At 36.0% G+C, this 17,261-nt stretch overlaps 3 protein-coding genes across 3 annotated transcripts; 1 reads left to right on the top strand and 2 right to left on the bottom strand.

The window, feature by feature from the left end:
- Positions 1-428: 428 nt before the first annotated feature.
- On the bottom strand, positions 429-5,732 carry LOC133692960 (CBL-interacting serine/threonine-protein kinase 8-like). Its single transcript, XM_062114144.1, has 14 exons — positions 5,331-5,732; positions 4,523-4,585; positions 4,336-4,407; positions 4,114-4,221; positions 3,961-4,035; positions 3,803-3,856; positions 3,593-3,718; positions 2,975-3,064; positions 2,370-2,492; positions 1,790-1,909; positions 1,404-1,520; positions 1,183-1,239; positions 1,007-1,081; positions 429-852 (listed from the first exon to the last, which is right to left on the bottom strand). The coding sequence occupies exons 1-14, from the start codon at positions 5,490-5,492 to the stop codon at positions 751-753; spliced, it is 1,344 nt and encodes a 447-aa protein (XP_061970128.1). The 5' UTR covers positions 5,493-5,732; the 3' UTR covers positions 429-750.
- A 5,049-nt stretch (positions 5,733-10,781) lies between these two features.
- Positions 10,782-13,358, top strand: LOC133691998 (glycine-rich domain-containing protein 1-like). The gene is made up of 5 exons (XM_062112640.1): positions 10,782-11,239; positions 11,338-11,870; positions 11,941-12,127; positions 12,310-12,462; positions 12,535-13,358. Exons 1-5 carry the CDS (start codon positions 10,799-10,801, stop codon positions 13,156-13,158), a joined length of 1,938 nt encoding a protein of 645 aa, XP_061968624.1. The 5' UTR covers positions 10,782-10,798; the 3' UTR covers positions 13,159-13,358.
- A 1,617-nt stretch (positions 13,359-14,975) lies between these two features.
- On the bottom strand, positions 14,976-15,691 carry LOC133691171 (protein PAL OF QUIRKY-like). Its single transcript, XM_062111550.1, has one exon. It carries the CDS (start codon positions 15,533-15,535, stop codon positions 15,068-15,070), a length of 468 nt encoding a protein of 155 aa, XP_061967534.1. The 5' UTR covers positions 15,536-15,691; the 3' UTR covers positions 14,976-15,067.
- Positions 15,692-17,261: the final 1,570 nt, after the last annotated feature.

Below are 17,261 nucleotides of genomic sequence, written 5' to 3'. Positions count from 1 at the left end.
CCTGTACGGATCATCAAAAGTACCACTACGTGCAAGGATTGCCATGATTTTATGGAGGTTGTCTCATCACTGACTTGTAAAGAAATCATCTTTAAAAACAGAAAGCGGCTTCATAAGTTGGTTAATGGACAATGTTTATGTGCAGATTCCCATGCTCTTCTTTGACATTTCCATATGGTTGAGTAGGATTACCTGCTAATTTTTTTTCTCCAACTGTTTGGGATTTCATGAAAATTCGTTTCATGTATGCTGGCTAGGACGAGTTATGCTACTTTGACATGGAAGGCTTCTTGAGCTCTTGCTGTAAACAGAAGTGCAAGGACATTTGATTCGAGACAGAGGCCGTTTTTTTTTTTTCACTTGAGACGGATACAAATCTTAGATAATGCCGTGGGATTAAATTATCTTTAATATTCAAAAGTTGAACATTCTCATTGAAAACTTCATTATCAATTCATCCTTTTAACATACACGTATATATAAATGTTACATGTTATGGCTACAAAACAGCATTACAATGGTGGAACTCAAGTGAACAAAGATACACACAGTAAATCATAAAGAAAAAACAGAAACACGTATTTTCTACCCTTCCGGAACATGGGAGAGGTGGAGGTGTTAGACGACATAAAAGGAAGGGTTATGTAAGCTAAGACCACATCACCGAGAGATGTCAGTACAGTTATGCATAATCAGCAGCATGCATCAAAACACTGGTACTGCAACATGATGATGATCCAGGAAACAAAATCAGCGCCTTTTGCTCTTCGACTTCGTCATTTTAGATTTGCTCGACTCGGTGGATGGTTTCCAGATGATATCCTCAAGATTGCTGCAGAAGTTCTTGTAGAACTGCATGAAAGAAGCACATCCTTTTATACTAGCAGTTTAAAGGAAGTGAGAGACCGTTTTCAAGAAAGTTTTCTCAAGGCAATCTGACATGCGACTACCATCGCAGCACTAAATGCAAATAGATGCAAACTGGATAGATTAATCTCTAAACAACCTTGAGGTATTCGGCGGCATCTCCAGCAGCTCTCTGGATATCTACCATTAAAAATGTTGGAGCGATTTCAAATACCTTCAACCAGAAAATTAACAATAAATTGTGATTATTAGTTAGTAGACTGAGATATGGAAGCAGCTGAAAAATGTACAGCAGAATTGGAGCTGAGAGCCTACTTCCAGAATAACTGAGAAATGACCAGCCTTATCAGCTGAAAGACCTTCCACTCTCATCTGAAAAGTAACACAGCATCTCTGCTTAGATTGAATATAGAAATTCTAGAATTTGGCAAAGTCTAATACTGCTACATAACTGTACCAACATATTAATGCATTTATTACGACCATTAGGGGGAGCAAAAGAAAAGAGTACAGTTATAAGAACCAATGCTGTTTACCTTAAAATTGCGAATATGAGTCTTAAAACCCATTGATTGTGCAACAACTTCCATGCTTGATAACACAACAGTTGCTGGCTTCTTCGAAACAAAGCGTGTCTGATGCTTCAGAGAGTCCTAATGGAAACAGAAATTAGACCCTCCTAAATCTTTAGAGCCTACATACTTTAAACTGTATACAAGAGCGGAAAATGGTGAGAAGATACAAAACATATAATCTATGATACTGATATGCTGGATGGGAGGCGAAGATCTTTACAATAATAGTTTTGAGAAAATAATTGGATCTCATAATGTGCCTGGAAGTGATAAATCATGCTGTTCAAATATAGCACTCTCCAAGAGACAATGAAGAAAATGTAAGTAGCACATTTGATGATCCATACCTGCCCACGGTCAAATAGGGCTGCAAGATTCAAGCCTTGAGATAAAATTATTAAGTCGAATGCATTAAGAATCAAGGGACTCATCTCCTCATTCCCGTGTTGTTCATCAGCCCTTTGCTCCTACAGCAAACCATCTCATCAAGAATGTGAATAGGAGAGAGAAGACAAAGCCACTTCCAATTAAAGGAAACACATCTTAAATATATGACCAAATTGATTTATTCTGGATGGCAACCATGGTTACAAGGGGTTGGAGCAGCATGTTTATTGGTAAAGAAAGGGAATGCCCACTTCAAGTGACTTCTAGAGAATTTGACCACCAGAAATTAGAGCATGCATGTGCAGTGAAACCAAAACTGAGGGCTAGAGGGTGACATCAGTAAGCATGAAACTACCTCCAAGTTGAAGGTGAAATGTCTTGTTAAAATTTGTTATGCTGGCAAACAGTTGTCTTCTTGTTAAAATATAAATCAATGATCGAACACTCAGAGCAGTAAATAAAGCCAAAAGCATCAAACTGAAAAGCTTTCAAGTTTCAAGATTCTTAAATTATGAAACAGCATTTAGCATCTGGACCAACCTCGGGATCATCAAAAACTGCATTTACATCATCAAGGTTCACATCTTCATACTCAACAAGTTTGATAGGAACATAACCTTTCTTGAACCACTCGTCATTCCTAATCTGTTCAACTGTAATACGCTGCATGGAGTCAGAAACACCAAAGCAAATTAACTAACTTAAGACACTAAATTAAATTAAACACTTGGACACTATTATCAGCAAAATATGATGGAGATGATATGCCCAATAAAGGCACTGAACATAACCTTTACAAGAGATTAGGAGCACTAGATTATCATACAAATGGCACAGCATATGTGCATGACACTAGATTTTTTTAAAAAAAACTTCTGAACTAGTGAATCATGCAAAACTCATCTCTATCAACTGCATAATTAGAAATTGAGTTCAGTTTTCAGATGAAAATAAAATAAAGAAAAATAAGGACAAGTTCAGTTCAGTTTGATGTTGAAACATTTTTTCCTTAAGTGGGGATCTATTTCATTACTTCTAATAAATTTTCAAGTTGGCTTGCAACATATTATACTAATTTTAAGTTTTCTGTAATTGACCACAATCTGCAACCTAGAGAAATGTCTTGTAACATAGCCAATACTTACTGTTTCAGGCTTCGGGTCCAAAATTCTATGAATCAAAGATTTAGCTCCCACTGGAAACCAAGATGGGCAAGAAAATTCTGCTCTGTCAATCTAATGAAAGCATTTGAAAAAATCAATAAGATCATAAGAAAAGAATAACATGATGAACAATACTAAAATATGCTAAGAAGTGCAGTTTGACAAGATTGAAGGATGACGATAAACATGGAAGAGCTTTAGCTAAAAGTTTTGATTTTCAGATTTATATGTTGTACTATATAATATTTTTTGTTAAGAGTAGAGCTCTTTACAGGATTTCAAGATTAGATGGTGCAAACTGAGAGTACCTACTTGATTTGTTTAGTTTGCTAGTTCAAAACTTAAGCCTCACTAAGACCTACTAAGAGTCTAACATAAGAGAAAGAATCAATAGTGCCCTGCCATTAAAGGATTGCAAAACATCCAAAGATACTTTATTCTAGAGTTCTTTCCTTAATTACTTACATAATTACTTGGAGGTAAAATGAAGTCCCAATCCAAGAAAAAATGGCAACAAAGACAAAACAATCCTTATAATTAAGAAAACACATTAAAATTTACCAATAATCCCAAGTAAGTGCATGTGATATAAGTTCATGCCTTGCTATATAATGTGGTGAGATCAAGCTCATCAAATGGAAGATATCCTGCCATCAGAACAAAAAGGATGACCCCACAGGACCACACATCTGCGATAGCACCATCATAACCCTTGTGACTGAGTACCTAGACCAGAAAATGAAAACTTACAGAAGCATGCTTGGATTTAATTTTTCATTCAAGCTAGAAGCTAAACACTATCATAGTTACCTCTGGTGCTACATAGTTAGGAGTTCCACATGTTGTCCGCAACAAGCTAGCTCCCTGCGCACACAAGAATTGCCAAAATAGCAACCATTCTGTTGTTAATTCCTTCAAATCTGATGATCTAAAATAGTAACAACAAGAACTCTCAATGAGGATCTTACTTGTTCAGGCAGTGCACTCAGACCAAAATCAGAAATCTTCAAGTTTCCTTGTGAATCGAGTAAAAGATTTTCAGGCTGTACATAACATGAACTATGAGATCCCAGCAAAAAAGAAACTGAACAGCAGCTTTCTGGATGTCAGCAAAACAACACCTTTAAATCTCTGTGGTAGACTCCCTTACTGTGGCAATAATCCACACCATCAATAAGCTGTTGAAAGTATCTCCTAGCTTCAGCCTCACTAAGTCGTCCATGATGCACCTACATAATCATGGTTAACAAGAATCATGTATTAGTGTTGAGCTGGGAATATTATGTCAAGACTACAAAATGCCTATCCATCTTGAGTGTTGGATTTGAATTTTGACTACTTACAATTTTATCAAACAATTCACCACCTGTAATGAATTCCAATATTATATAAATCTTTGTTCGGCTTGCTAAAACCTAACATAAAATGGTAGGAGTTAGGAGGAAGCACAATTGGTAACGGAAAAAATACAAACCACACAGTCCTACAAGACATAATATCCTTAAAAAATAAAAATTTAATACTCCATGCCTCATGCAGGCGCACGACATAAGGATGTCGAACAAGCTTCATTATAGATATCTCCCGTTTTATCTGCGGGGAAAAAAGAAAGATATTGTAAGGAAGATAGAAGCGGTTGTGTAACAACCTAAAGTGTTTTAAATTATAGGAATATAAGATATGATGAATTTTAGCCAAAAGAAAGCTACCAATATTCAAAACATCATAATATGGAAGACAACAAAATCCAAGCATTTGCCTCAAACCAGAAAACTTCAGCTCAAATGCTCCCTGTTGAAGGGGTTTATGATTGGATCACAAGATATACTACTATGTATCAAAGCAAAGTCATTTCTAGCTAGTATGTTGCAGGTCACTGGATCAACCTGGGTGAGTGAAAGAGAGGGTTCAAATCCAATAAGCGGCGGGGAAAGCAATTCCACTTTCACATGTTTGAAATCCATAATATTGTTAAAGGCGACATTGTTTTTCCAGAATCCAATCCATACACTTGCCACTAAACTAAATAGCTAGTTTCTTTGTTTACAAGCCGTGAAGTGATGATTCCTCTGGCATGAGATCATAAAATTAAGAACATAAAGCTGATGACTTGTCAATTTAGCCATTTCAAAGATAGGATCCTTCCTTCCTTCATTTCTTTTCTTCTTCTTCTTTTTTGACAACCTATTTGGCAATTAAAAACCCTTGATTGTTTTCCTGTCCAATCTATCGAGCACCCATAAATTCAAACTGAGATTTCACTTCTTTTGCCAGATTACTGAGCTTTCTTGTAATCTAATTCAAACCCAGACAAACAAAAAGAGGTTAACTTGCTAACCTGATCGACCATCTTATGTTTGATGATGGTACTTCGATCGAGAATTTTCATGGCTACACTTTCACCAGTCTCCGTGTTTTGCGCGAACTTTACCTTGGCAAAGGTTCCTTCTCCTATTGTCCTTCCTACCTCGTACTTCCCTACTTTCCTAATTGCCACCATCGTGTTAATCTCTTTCTCTCTCTCTCTCTCTCTCTCTCTGCTACCAGTGAATCTCTTAGTTCAAAATCTCTTCTTCTTGCATTTGAAAGCAGTCCCCTCCCTCTAGGTCCTAATTTTCAACAAGGAAAAGCTATCAAGTGTTACGGGGAGAAGAAGCTTTTTCGCTTTATAGATTTTAAAAAACAAGTAAATGGCATGTAGAAGGTAACCCTAAGCTACTATTAAATTGCTTGTTTGGTATTTGCGTTTTCAATTCTGCTGGATGTCTCTTAAGAATATATTTATCATTAAAAAATATTAAATTTATATTTTTGTATTGTTTTTAATAATTTTAAAGTATTAATATTAAAAATAAAAATAAATCTAAAAGAAGATCGTTTTAATATATTCTTAAATAAAAAATATTTTAAAAAAGTATTATTGTTAAGAGTATATTTGGGACGAATCGTATATTAAAATTTTTAATTTTTTGAATTTTAAATTAATTTTTTTTTACATAAGATGGTATAATAAAATATTTTTAAAACAAAAAATATATATTTTAGTGAATTTTTTAAAAAACTAATTATATTTTGAAATTTAATGATAATATTAATAAGTTTTTTGAAACCTGGAGATCTATTTTACTTTTAAAAAAATCCAGGTCCCCCTACAAGTAAAATAATTTGGCCGAACTTTGAATTCAGTAAAGATAGTTAAAAAAACTGGCTGTCTTGAGAATTTTAAGGCAGAAGAAAGAGTGAAAACTAGACCTCAAATCTTGTCTTTTAAGGTTTCGAACTGAAATTTACTGTGATAATTAATGCTGGGCGATCATGAGAATTTAGGAGGTGGGGTTGTTTTATATCAAGCTTTTGATTTGGAAAGAGTGGGGAGACCTCCGGTAAGCCGACGAGACATCCATGGGGCCGGGGTTTCTGGTCGACAAAGGACCTCTCTTTTAGTGGCTGCTACCTGCTAGTAATATCTTCTTCCTTGATTCGTGACACATTCCCATTATTTCTTGGATTTTTCCTTTCTGTTATCATGATTTTGGCTGCCCTATTATCTTAATCAAATACTAATGGCTAATCCTTAGTTATGATTACTTGTTGAATTACAGTTTTGTCTATTTGTGACTGAATCGATACGGTTTTTCTTCAAGATTTCTGGTGACTTTTGGGGAGAGAGATGAATTGGGGATTTGGACAAGCGGATACCGTGGCATTTGTCAACGAAAACACAGTTTGATTTTGTATTTTAAAAGTATTTAAAAAAATTATTTTTTACTTTAAGTTATTTTTTTCATATTTTCAATCGTTTTGATATATTAATATTGAAAATAATTTTAAAAAATAAAAATTATATATTATTTAAATAAATTTCTAAATATAAAAGACTTGAAAAAAACAACATAAAAAAACTATTATTTTACTGACCAAGTCATCAGCATTCAAAAAGTGCCATGATCCTCCTTGTTAATGATGATAAAACTGCACCGAAGGGTACAGAATTTGAAATCTGCAAGATGATTGTGCGCAAATTGACCATTATTCCTCATGCGGTCGTCATCTAATTTCTTAATTTGTTACGGATCACGCATCAACTTGGGTGGTTTTTATTTTTATTTTTCATTTCTGTGGCACATATAGTCAAGTACTTTAAATATAATAGAAGTTGTCTCCATCATCCCACGTGCTTAACACAAATGAGTCATAATTAATTTTTGGGCTCTGCTAATTGTACAATGTTATAAATCAATGTGCAAATGGCAATTTTGCCCCCAATAAAATTAAAATATTTATCATTTTATGCTTAATTTATTTATAATCATTTTTTTTATATTTTATTTTTTTATAATTTTTTTATTTTACAATTTTTTTTCTTTTTTTGAATTTCTTTTAGATTATTATTTATTATTCTTTACACTTGAAATATTTACAGCTTTATATACTTGCAGGCCACATACATGGGTTTTCTTTTCCTGGATGAACTACACTCTGTAATTTTTTTTTTTAGTTTAATATAAGTGTCTAGATCACTTTGCGCGCACCTCGACTAATCCCACGGGCCCTGAAGTTAACGACCATGTAAGTCTCCAGTAATCATCATATGAGTAACCACAGAACTTGAACCTGAGATCACAGAGGAAGCAAACCTCTTGATCTCAAGTTCTTACCACTAGACCACCACCTAGATGATTAACTACACTCCATACTTGCTTGGCCTACGTGAGCCCTTGCTTTTTTTTCCTTTGTTAATGAAAAATCATGTTATCCATTCTGTTTTTTAAATTGAGTCAAGTGCAGAAACCTGGCTTACCAAGGCTGTAAGCATCTGATCTTTTTTTATATATAATTTAAATTTTTTATTTGATATATTTTTAATATGTATTTTTTTAATTTATATTTAAATTTAAGTTAATATTCATTTTTTTTTATTTTTTTTAGATTGTTTGTATAGCATTTTTTAAATAAAGATTGTTTTTTAATTATTTTATATGTATTTAAAGTTTTGAAAAGAGTGTTTTAATTCTTCTACAATTTATTTTTTAGGTTTTATACGAATAAATTTTATTTTATTTATTCTCGGTAAGAAATGGGTGCATTTGCACAAAAAAAAAAAAAAGATCTGGTGTGTCTTATCACCACTCTTCCTTCATAAGGTTCTGTAATAAAAAAATCTTCCAACAGTTTTCAAGCAGGATCCATTGTTTTAAACGGTGCACAAAGTTCCTCAAAACACACGCCACCATGTAGCATGGCCAGGTGGGATGTGTTTGTGGAGCTGTATCTTTCAAAACCAGACAATTGACTTTGAAAAATCAGACCAGTTCAGTTGATTATTTGATTTTTGTCACGATCATCAAGAGTGTGATACTCCATCTGGTTCTTGTCTGAACATCACTAAGAAAACAAGGAATCAGTTCATGAATTAGTTATGCTCCGTCCAAAAGGAATTAATTATCTGTAACAACACTTGACAAACATCACAACAGTGTCCCATGTAAAAGAAGAGCTCGAACTGGGAAGGGTGGATCTGGAAGAGGGTATACTTGTCTATCCTGGATTTCTCTTACAAAAGTCTTTATCCGCTACAAACCAGGAATAAAAAAGACAGTGACGATGGGATAGGTTGCTTTGAATATATTTTCACGGAATGGTGATTAGGCTGCATAATTATCGAGTGAGGGAATTCTGGGCGTGTGTTTCTTGCCAAAAAGAAAAGGTTGTCTGTCTCCTCAGTCTCCATGGGAGAAATGGAGCCACCCTGTTTTCCACTCAACTGCTCCATTTCAGCTCTAGTTGCTTCCGAGAGGGATGATGCCCCGCTTGCCTCTATGGTTTGTGCAAGGACCCTGGAGAAATATTCTAAAATAAAAGCTCATGTTTAATTTTTATTTTCTACTCCGATCTTAAAAGGCTGATGTTTTTTCTTGCCCTTTTCAGGCACAAAACAAATCAAGAAATGTAGTTGACATATGGGTCAGGGCCTCACAGGAGCCCCACATACGCTTTGCAAAGGGAAAACATGGACCGCCCAGTCGAAGAAAGCCCAAATAATATTATCCCACAACATAGCCCACAAGCCTAACTCTATCGTCGCTGAAGCTGTTAACTGTGAAGGCATAATTCAGCATCAAGAATGAGGGCCTTGGCATGCAATCCATGAAAGTCGAAACTGAGGAAATTTTAACCTTTGAAGGAACCTTCATGGCTCACTCGATTTGAGTTCCCGGAAATCAAGTCCCATTCCTAGGAACATGTCTTGGACGTGACTCGTATAATTTCCATTTATCAAAAATACAAACTAGACTTGGAGGATATAACGTATCCAAGATGGATAGGTAATTTCAATACCCGCATTTAGACTGTATAAATATGAACTAAATCCTGAAGACAAACACATAGGACGAAGAGGGAAATTTAAAGTAAGGAAGTGTTTGAAGTATCTGACATACGATTTCTCAGGTGAAGTTTCAATGTAAAACATGAAATTTCCTCACAAAAGTCTGCTCTTTCTTCCCCAACCAAAGTTTTGTCTTTAGACTCTACAGTTCAACAAAGCAAAGGCTTTGAAAAATCAATGCCTTTCGGTCCATAATTATTTTCTCTTTCGAAAAAAGATTTTGAAGGTGGTTTGAAGCAGAGTTGTTTTCTCTTGCAGTGTTTAGTTAAGTGAAGAATGGAGAAGCAGCAAGAATTGGAGTGGGCTAAAGCACAGAAGATTGCAACAAATGTAGACCTTGTAGCTGCAGCTAAAAAGCAGTTGCGATTCCTTGCAGAGGTTGATAGGCATCGGTACCTCTATGATGGCCCTTCCTTGGACCGGGCCATTCACAGGTATTGCCGTGTAACTGATGTTATGTGATGAACTCCTGCAGGAAATCTCGCCCTTCAAGTTCTCAGCAATACAAACCCACAACCTAAAATCCGTAATTTTAATTCAATTTTTTAGCAAATTTCTTACTGCACCAATGCCAGGTACAAGTACTGTTGGCTTCCATTGTTAGCCAAGCATGCTAAATCTCCTGTTACAAAAAGCCCTTTGGTTGCCCCGCTTGATTGTGAATGGATCTGGCATTGTCACAGGCTCAATCCGGTAGTCCTCTTGACTCAAATTTGTTTTAAAAAAGCAGCAATTTTTTTTTAAAAAAAGAATCGTGCACTTCTTGAGAACATAGTGGGTTTTTATCAGGTTTAGTTTTTCAGGTGTGCTACAGGAATGACTGTAAGGAACTTTATGGGAGGATTCTCGGTACCTGGAATGTTGTATCTTCCACTCAGGCAGTTTGTAAGAAGCAGACTGAAGAATTCTGGAATAGAACCTATCCTACGGAACCATATGAACTGAATCCAAGCACCCAGTTAGTGGAGAGTGTTGGGGAAGCTATTCTAGGAGCCCAAAAAAGCACAGAATATGATCTAGTTTCAGCTGTCAAAAGGCAGAGTTCTTTCTATTATCAGGTAATTAAAAAAAAGAAATCCAAAGGTGCCAAATATTCATGTTTGTAACATCTACATACGACTGGATTGTTACAGGTAATCTAATTTTTTAATATTTTGTAAGAGTTGGATGACAGTCTGTTAACATAATGGAAGTTATTACACAAAAACTGTGCTTCACTAGGTTTTGGATCAGCTTCCAGCAGATGAATGTTCTGCTTGATAGTTCAAATTCTGTGATTTTCATTTAACAAGAAAGAGATGTGTAAAAAAAATATAAAAATTGGAGAACTAACTTAGTCATTCTGTACTGAAATGTCTGGATTTGACACAAGCTCAACGAACCAACTTTGACTTCATTGACAGGTATCAAGTCCCCATATGAAAAATGATACCTTTCTTGAAGAAGCTGTAGCTAGATACAAGGGATTTCTGTATTTAATCAAGAGAAACCAGGAGAGGTCCATCAAGCATTTCAGTGTTCCAACTTATGACGTTGACCTCATCTGGCATTCTCATCAACTACATCCTGTTTCTTACTGTAAAGATCTGGTGGCAATAATAGGCAGGGTGCTAGAGCATGATGACACTGATTCTGATAGAAGTAAAGGTAAAAGGCTGGATACTGGGTTTTCTGGGACCACTAAGCAGTGGGAGGAGACATTCGGTTCAAGATACTGGAAGGCAGGAGCTATGCATAGAAGCGATGCTCCATCTCCTCTCAAAATCAGTTTGGGTGAACTAGACACTTCAAACAAGAATGATACTGCTTCCAATCAATATCAAAGTATCATTCAGCTTCCAAAGAAAAAGCTGATTGAGGTAGTCACAAATATCCTTTCTCACTTTGCTTTCAGATTATTGCCCCGCTAAACACCCATATACCAAGCACAAGTGCTGATATGACATAATTCATTCAGGTTATGGTGGAAATTGTGGAGGTTAGAGACTTACCAGCTGAGCATAACGGAGGCCTTTCCGTAATACTTAGTAAGAAACAGCCAGATTTGTATTTCAATGGCAGGAGAATGAGTATCTTGTCCAAGGCAGGGAAGAAAGATGTCGCTGTTTTCCGATGTGAACCCACAGGAGAGCTCATCTTCAAACTTGTGTCCTATCCATCCTCTGTTTCACATATTGCAAGGCCTGAGAAAATATTGGGGACAGCATTAATCTCTCTACATGACCTCATGAAAACAGGTTCTCCTTTGTCAATTGAAAAATGGTTTGCATTGGTGCCAAATTCTGGAATTGTAGGTTCCAAGCCAGTCAATCTCTGGATTGCTCTCTCTTTCACTCCTCCAGTACAGGCACCATCATTGCTGCACATGGTCCAGACTCGTCCATGCACAACATCTTGTTTCTTTCCCCTCTCTGGAAGTTTTCAACAAGATGAAACTTGGACATGCGTTGTGGATGAGGATGGCAACAGGATCATCAACCTCCAGATGAGGTGCTTATAACTTGGTGCATATTTGACCATACCGAAGCTCTGCATTCAATGACATTTGTTTTTTCATCAGATATTCAAAGAAAGCGGAGGCCAAAGACAAAAAGGAAGTGATCGGCATGACCAGCTCCGGCGAAAGACTTGTTCTCGCAGAGTTTGCTGGAACAGGATGGTCTTTGATGAATTCCAGCTGGTGGTTTCAACCTCATGAAATAATTACTGATGCTAGTCGGATCTTTGAGCTCACTGGTAGCCATAAGGTAAGGACCTATTCTCCCATGCCTTAACATTACGTGCTTGGACAATTGCGGATGCAATCCTCCTGTATAATCATATGGAAATTTAAGCAATTTTTTCCTCAACATTTTTTTTTTTATCCTATGATCATCTTACATGTAATTTTCGATGCAGCTAGCTAACCTCTAGTGTTTTGTGGCTTCAGGTGATCCTTTTTCCTGGTAGGAAACTGGAGTATGAAATCAAATGTGAGAAGCATAAAAGCGAACAAAGTTTCATGACAGCTGTCAAATTTTCTGCAGAATATCCTCATGGAAAAGCAGTGGCGCTGTTTGATTTGAAGTCTGCCTCTCTCAAGGTACAGAAGGTGTCAATCATCGAGCATCATTCGTCAATAGAATTGTATTATTTTTAATAGTTTTGTGACCAGGTGAATGAAGAATGGCTTGGATTTCCTGGGATTTTATTAGCTTTTCTACTCTCCGATACTCCGAGGAATGAGAGCAATGGACAATTCAATACCGATGGAGAGAGTGCAAAAGAAATGGACACTGATTCAAAGCAATATGCAAATACAAGCTCTAAGGAAGACAAAACAACCAACCAAATTCAGGACATAGAAGATACTGCGAAAGCAACAACCCAACAACCCTACAAATCTGGTGATGAATGTGATTGTGGTGTTGTGGCTCAAGTTGAGATGATGGGTGGAAAAGGCACTGGAGTTGTTAAGAATGTCACAGGTGAAGAAAACTACAGTAATGGATCCAAAGCAATAATAAACAGTGGAACATATTGCTCCAACTTACTTGGCCTTGTTGGTTCAGACTCTGCCAGTCATATAATCCTAGAGGATGAAGCGAAGAGCGCTCATTGTGGTGGATGTGGCTCATGTCATGGTGGTTGTGGAGGGTGTGGTTCCCAGACTGCAAGTTCTATATTCCATGGGGATGCAACAAACAGCCCTCATTGTGGTGGGTGTGGCTCATGTCATGGTGGTTGTGGAGGATGTGGCTCATGCCACGGTAGCAGTTGCGGCCAAGATCAGCAGTAAATTATCTTAGTGATTGCTGGTCAAAATGCAGCTGCCGCCTCTACCTAAGGACACATTAGCTGGATCCAAAATAGGCACTTGATACATGATATCATTTCACTTCAAGCACCGAAATTAACATAAACCATATAGACAAGTAATGTACTTAATTCTGGTGATCTATATATATATAATAATAACGCACTGCGCTTATTTAATTATCTTTTGCTTCTCAATTAAGGATCTCTCTATTATTATTGGATGTTCTTCCTTTCAATACCAGAGGGGGCGATAGGACTTGGGGCCAGGTCCTGCCAAAACAAGAAGTTGCTTCTGCAGCTATGAGAAGAAATGCCGAATCTTCTATCTGCCAAGTGCCAAAGATTTTGTGCAGGAGGAAAATGTTAATTTCTACCACTGAATGCAAATTTAATTATAAATAAACGGTGCCAGACAACCCTCTCAAAAACAGTTCCAAAGATTTGGTATTTTCACATTCGATCTAAACCATATTAAATAAATAAATAAATAAACTAATGAATCCAACCAATCAATCATTTCTAACCCAAAATCACACACGGGAATTCTGTGGAGTCATAACATTAGCATTAGCAACCTCACCATCCTGATTCACCTCACCACCACCTTGTTGGGGTAATTCCAGAACTCAAACACACAAATTTACATGGTTCGGCAACTTGCCTACTCCACGGAGCTACTGGTTTGTATTAATCAAGCTTAAAAACAATACAAACAACAAAATAAGGAGGAGGATAAAATCTTCTCTACTCAACTCAAGCTCTCTCTCTCACGTTTTTCTCTCTGTGTTTTCACTCTTCTCTGCGTTCTTCACACACCAACACTCTTCACTTTGTCTAATTATAGCCAAAGCTTGGGGGAAGAAGTCAAGGCCACCAATTACGGCAAAATAGTTGCCACCATTTATGCCTCCACTTTATGCTAAGTGGAAGGTGATGTGTTCCCACTAGGCATTAGTGGAGGTGGGACATTGTTTGTCCTCATGATACTAACACACCTTGCCTACAATCTACAGCTCCAATGGTTGTCACTGGAGCTGCCTTATACGGAGTTGTATAATACACCTGTCTCCCTGCACTATCTTAACCAACCTGCAGATACCCTCGCTTCTGACTTTTGGCTGCACCAATCCACCAGCTTTCGTCGTCTTTTGTAGTTGAATTGAGCCAGCCGCCGGTTGCCGGACATGACTGTAAACCTCCTGCACAACTCTTTGCACTCCATAATTGTTGGAATATTGCCAATTATATAGCTGCCATTGTCAAAGAAGATGGCTGTCATGCGAGAGTCAAAGAGGGCTGCTGGTGCAGCATTTGCAGCCCCTTGACATTGTCAAAGAAGGAGGCTACAATGGTGGGTTGTTGATGGCAGCCAACAACCATTGTCAAATATCAAAGTTTGATAAGTTTGGCAGCCACTATTATTGACAAAGAAGCAAAAGGAGCTGTCATTGAAGCTTATAAATAGACACCAAAAGTGCAGCATAAAATGAGAGAGTGTGAGAAAGAGCAAGAACAAAAGAGAGAAGAAGAGAGAAAGAAAAGGAAGGGTTGCCACCAGCAGCCCTACTGCTGTATGCAGCTGCTGCCCTATGTAGCAATGAGAGATGGGAGTTGAGTAAATGTGATCCTCCTCCGTGTGTTGTATTCTTTCTCTATCTCTAATAATATCGATCTCTCCCGTAGATGTAGGCGATTTGCCGAACCACGTTAAATATTGTGTCAGTGTGCTTAACCTCTTTTGAGCAATGATCATGAACACTACCGTTCCGCAGGGGGAGCAGCAATAATAACCTTTACCAACTTGTCCAGTAACCGGTCTCAATGCTGGTGCTTGAAGTAAATAAACTGGCTGCTCAATTCCAACATAAGTCTTGGGATAACATTTGAACTCATATATTATTATCCAGTTCGAACAAAAAATCCGGATTATCCGCTGAAACAGCCGCCTTGGCGGGTGGTAAAGAAGATTCTAGACTCTGCACACTTACAGAATCTAAAGCATCCACAAACAACTGCCTCTCCAATTTCACTTCACTCGGAACGAAACTTTTCAAACTAAACAGAAATAATCGTAACTTCGAGGCCTTAGCGGAAGCCTGGTGCAACCGGTCGAATTCAATCATCATGTGCTCAAGATCCTCGTCATTTGTAACGGAAATCAAAGCATCAACATCTTCACCAGGAAGTTGATACTCTAAAAAGATATCAGTGGCCCCACTATAAAGAGACGCGAGTTTATGCACCATCCCAGAAAACTTGATACCGTGATCGAAGGATAGGATTTTTGTGTCGCCTCCGATGTAAGCGAGTTGGTTATCGTGGAGTCTTGGTTGGATTTTCCCACCATCACTACACATTAATTTGACTTTGTAGGTTGACAGCGGGTCGTCTGATGAATGAATGTCTTCGGTTTCGCGGGAGTCTGGGTAAGAAGAGTGAGAGAAATTAAGTCTCCATTGTTGTGTCTTAGGGTTAGGGTTTTGAAGGATTTGAAGGGGAGGAAGATGGATGAAAATTGTGTTCGTTCGGGAGGGGAGAAAACATGTAAAAACAGGATTACAGGTAATAAAACGGCGGGAGGTAAGTGGTTATTTTTTAAAATATTTATTTTAAAAATATATTAAAATAATATTTTTTTTATTTTTTATTTTTTAAATTTTATTTTTAATATTAATATGTAATTTAAAAATATAAAAAATAATTATTTTAAGAGAATATTTTTTCTTCATAAACACTTTAACACTGTGAAAACAAACCATGCCTAAGGAAGGGAAAGTGTTTTATGGATTAAAATGCGGGTGGTGCACATTGTGTGTGTTTTTTTTTTAATGGAATAATATCGTTATTCTTTGTTTCAATTTTTCATTGATTATCTTATTGATTCTTTTACGATCTGGTGTTAACATAGGTATTGCTTGTTTTTTTGTTTTTCAAAAGTATGTGTCATTTTAATGTATCATAATTGAAAAATGTTAAATATTAATATGTAAAAATATCATGAGCTAATTATATATTATGATCTTGACATGAGATGCAATGATAAGCACGCCAACCTTAATAGTTCATCATGGTAGATATGTGGCCAGTACTTCCCCCGATCAAATATTTTTTTTTGTGAAAAAAATATAAATTTTTTTTTTGAGATTCCAGTCACACATAATTGATAATTTAAATAATATAAATAAAAAAAACATAATAATAACAAGTAAAATAAAAAATATAACAAGAAAAAAACAACATAGTCTTATCTATAGTTTGAAAAACTTTAATATTTAAGAATGAAATTAAAAAAAAATCCAATTAAATTGGGTTAACTTACAAACTATATAACAGTGGATATATGACTGAGATAACCTCATAGAAATTAAAAAAAAATAAAAAAAACCACCCAAAAGAAAAGTAAAAAAAAAACATGAAGATCAATTTTCAATATATAAATGTTAAATGATGAATTTAAAAAAAATAATTAGTTTGGACAAAAAAAAAACTCAGGCAAGCATCCCAAACTCGGTTAAATCTTAAAAATTCACAACCCATGAGACTCTAGATTCGAGTCCAATCAAGAAGTTTATTATGAACCAATTTAAAAACATTAATTCTAAGAACCTGTTAAAGAAAAAAAAAACAACAATAAAAAAAATAAGAAAACGGCCCCTTATAAATCGCTCGAATGATGCAAGGGTTATCCACACGTTGACGCATGTTGTAAGCAAGTTATTTTAATTATATGTAATGATATAATTTATAACAATGCCCCTAAATACCTTTGAAATTTACAATAAAAACAATGTAAAATAACAAAGAAACTCTTATATTAGAGTTTTGGTTGGTTTTGTCTCTAAAAGTATTAAAGTAATTATACAATTCTAAAAAAATTAAAAATATAAAATTTCACTAAGTAGTCAATATTAAATTATTTTATTCAAGTATTGAATTAATAATTTGACTAAAAAAATTAAAATTACTAATATAATCTCATACAATTAACACAAAAAAAATCATGTCATAGGAAAAGAAACCCTTTTTTTAATGTACCATATGATGGGCCCACTAATTTATTTTTATTTTTTTTAATGATCTCAT

The sequence above is a fragment of the Populus nigra genome, chromosome 4 (assembly GCF_951802175.1).
Source record: "Populus nigra chromosome 4, ddPopNigr1.1, whole genome shotgun sequence".
Classification (NCBI taxonomy): domain Eukaryota; kingdom Viridiplantae; phylum Streptophyta; class Magnoliopsida; order Malpighiales; family Salicaceae; genus Populus; species Populus nigra.
Note: the sequence above shows the minus strand (reverse complement) of the source record. Positions and strands in the feature narration are given on the sequence as shown.

Excerpts from the sequence above, each read along its gene's own strand:
- LOC133692960 (XM_062114144.1), bottom strand. The coding sequence starts at position 5,492 with ATGGTGGCAATTAGGAAAGTAGGGAAGTACGAGGTAGGAAGGACAATA. Across the intron at positions 4,586-5,330 it reads AACATAAGATGGTCGATCAG|ATAAAACGGGAGATATCTAT; the intron begins GTTAGCAAGTTA and ends TTTTCCCCGCAG. Across the intron at positions 3,857-3,960 it reads TGAGTGCACTGCCTGAACAA|GGAGCTAGCTTGTTGCGGAC; the intron begins GTAAGATCCTCA and ends TTGTGTGCGCAG.
- LOC133691998 (XM_062112640.1), top strand. The coding sequence starts at position 10,799 with ATGAAAAATGATACCTTTCTTGAAGAAGCTGTAGCTAGATACAAGGGA. Across the intron at positions 11,871-11,940 it reads ATCATCAACCTCCAGATGAG|ATATTCAAAGAAAGCGGAGG; the intron begins GTGCTTATAACT and ends TTTTTTCATCAG. Across the intron at positions 12,128-12,309 it reads AGCTCACTGGTAGCCATAAG|GTGATCCTTTTTCCTGGTAG; the intron begins GTAAGGACCTAT and ends TTGTGGCTTCAG.
- LOC133691171 (XM_062111550.1), bottom strand. The coding sequence starts at position 15,535 with ATGTGTAGTGATGGTGGGAAAATCCAACCAAGACTCCACGATAACCAA.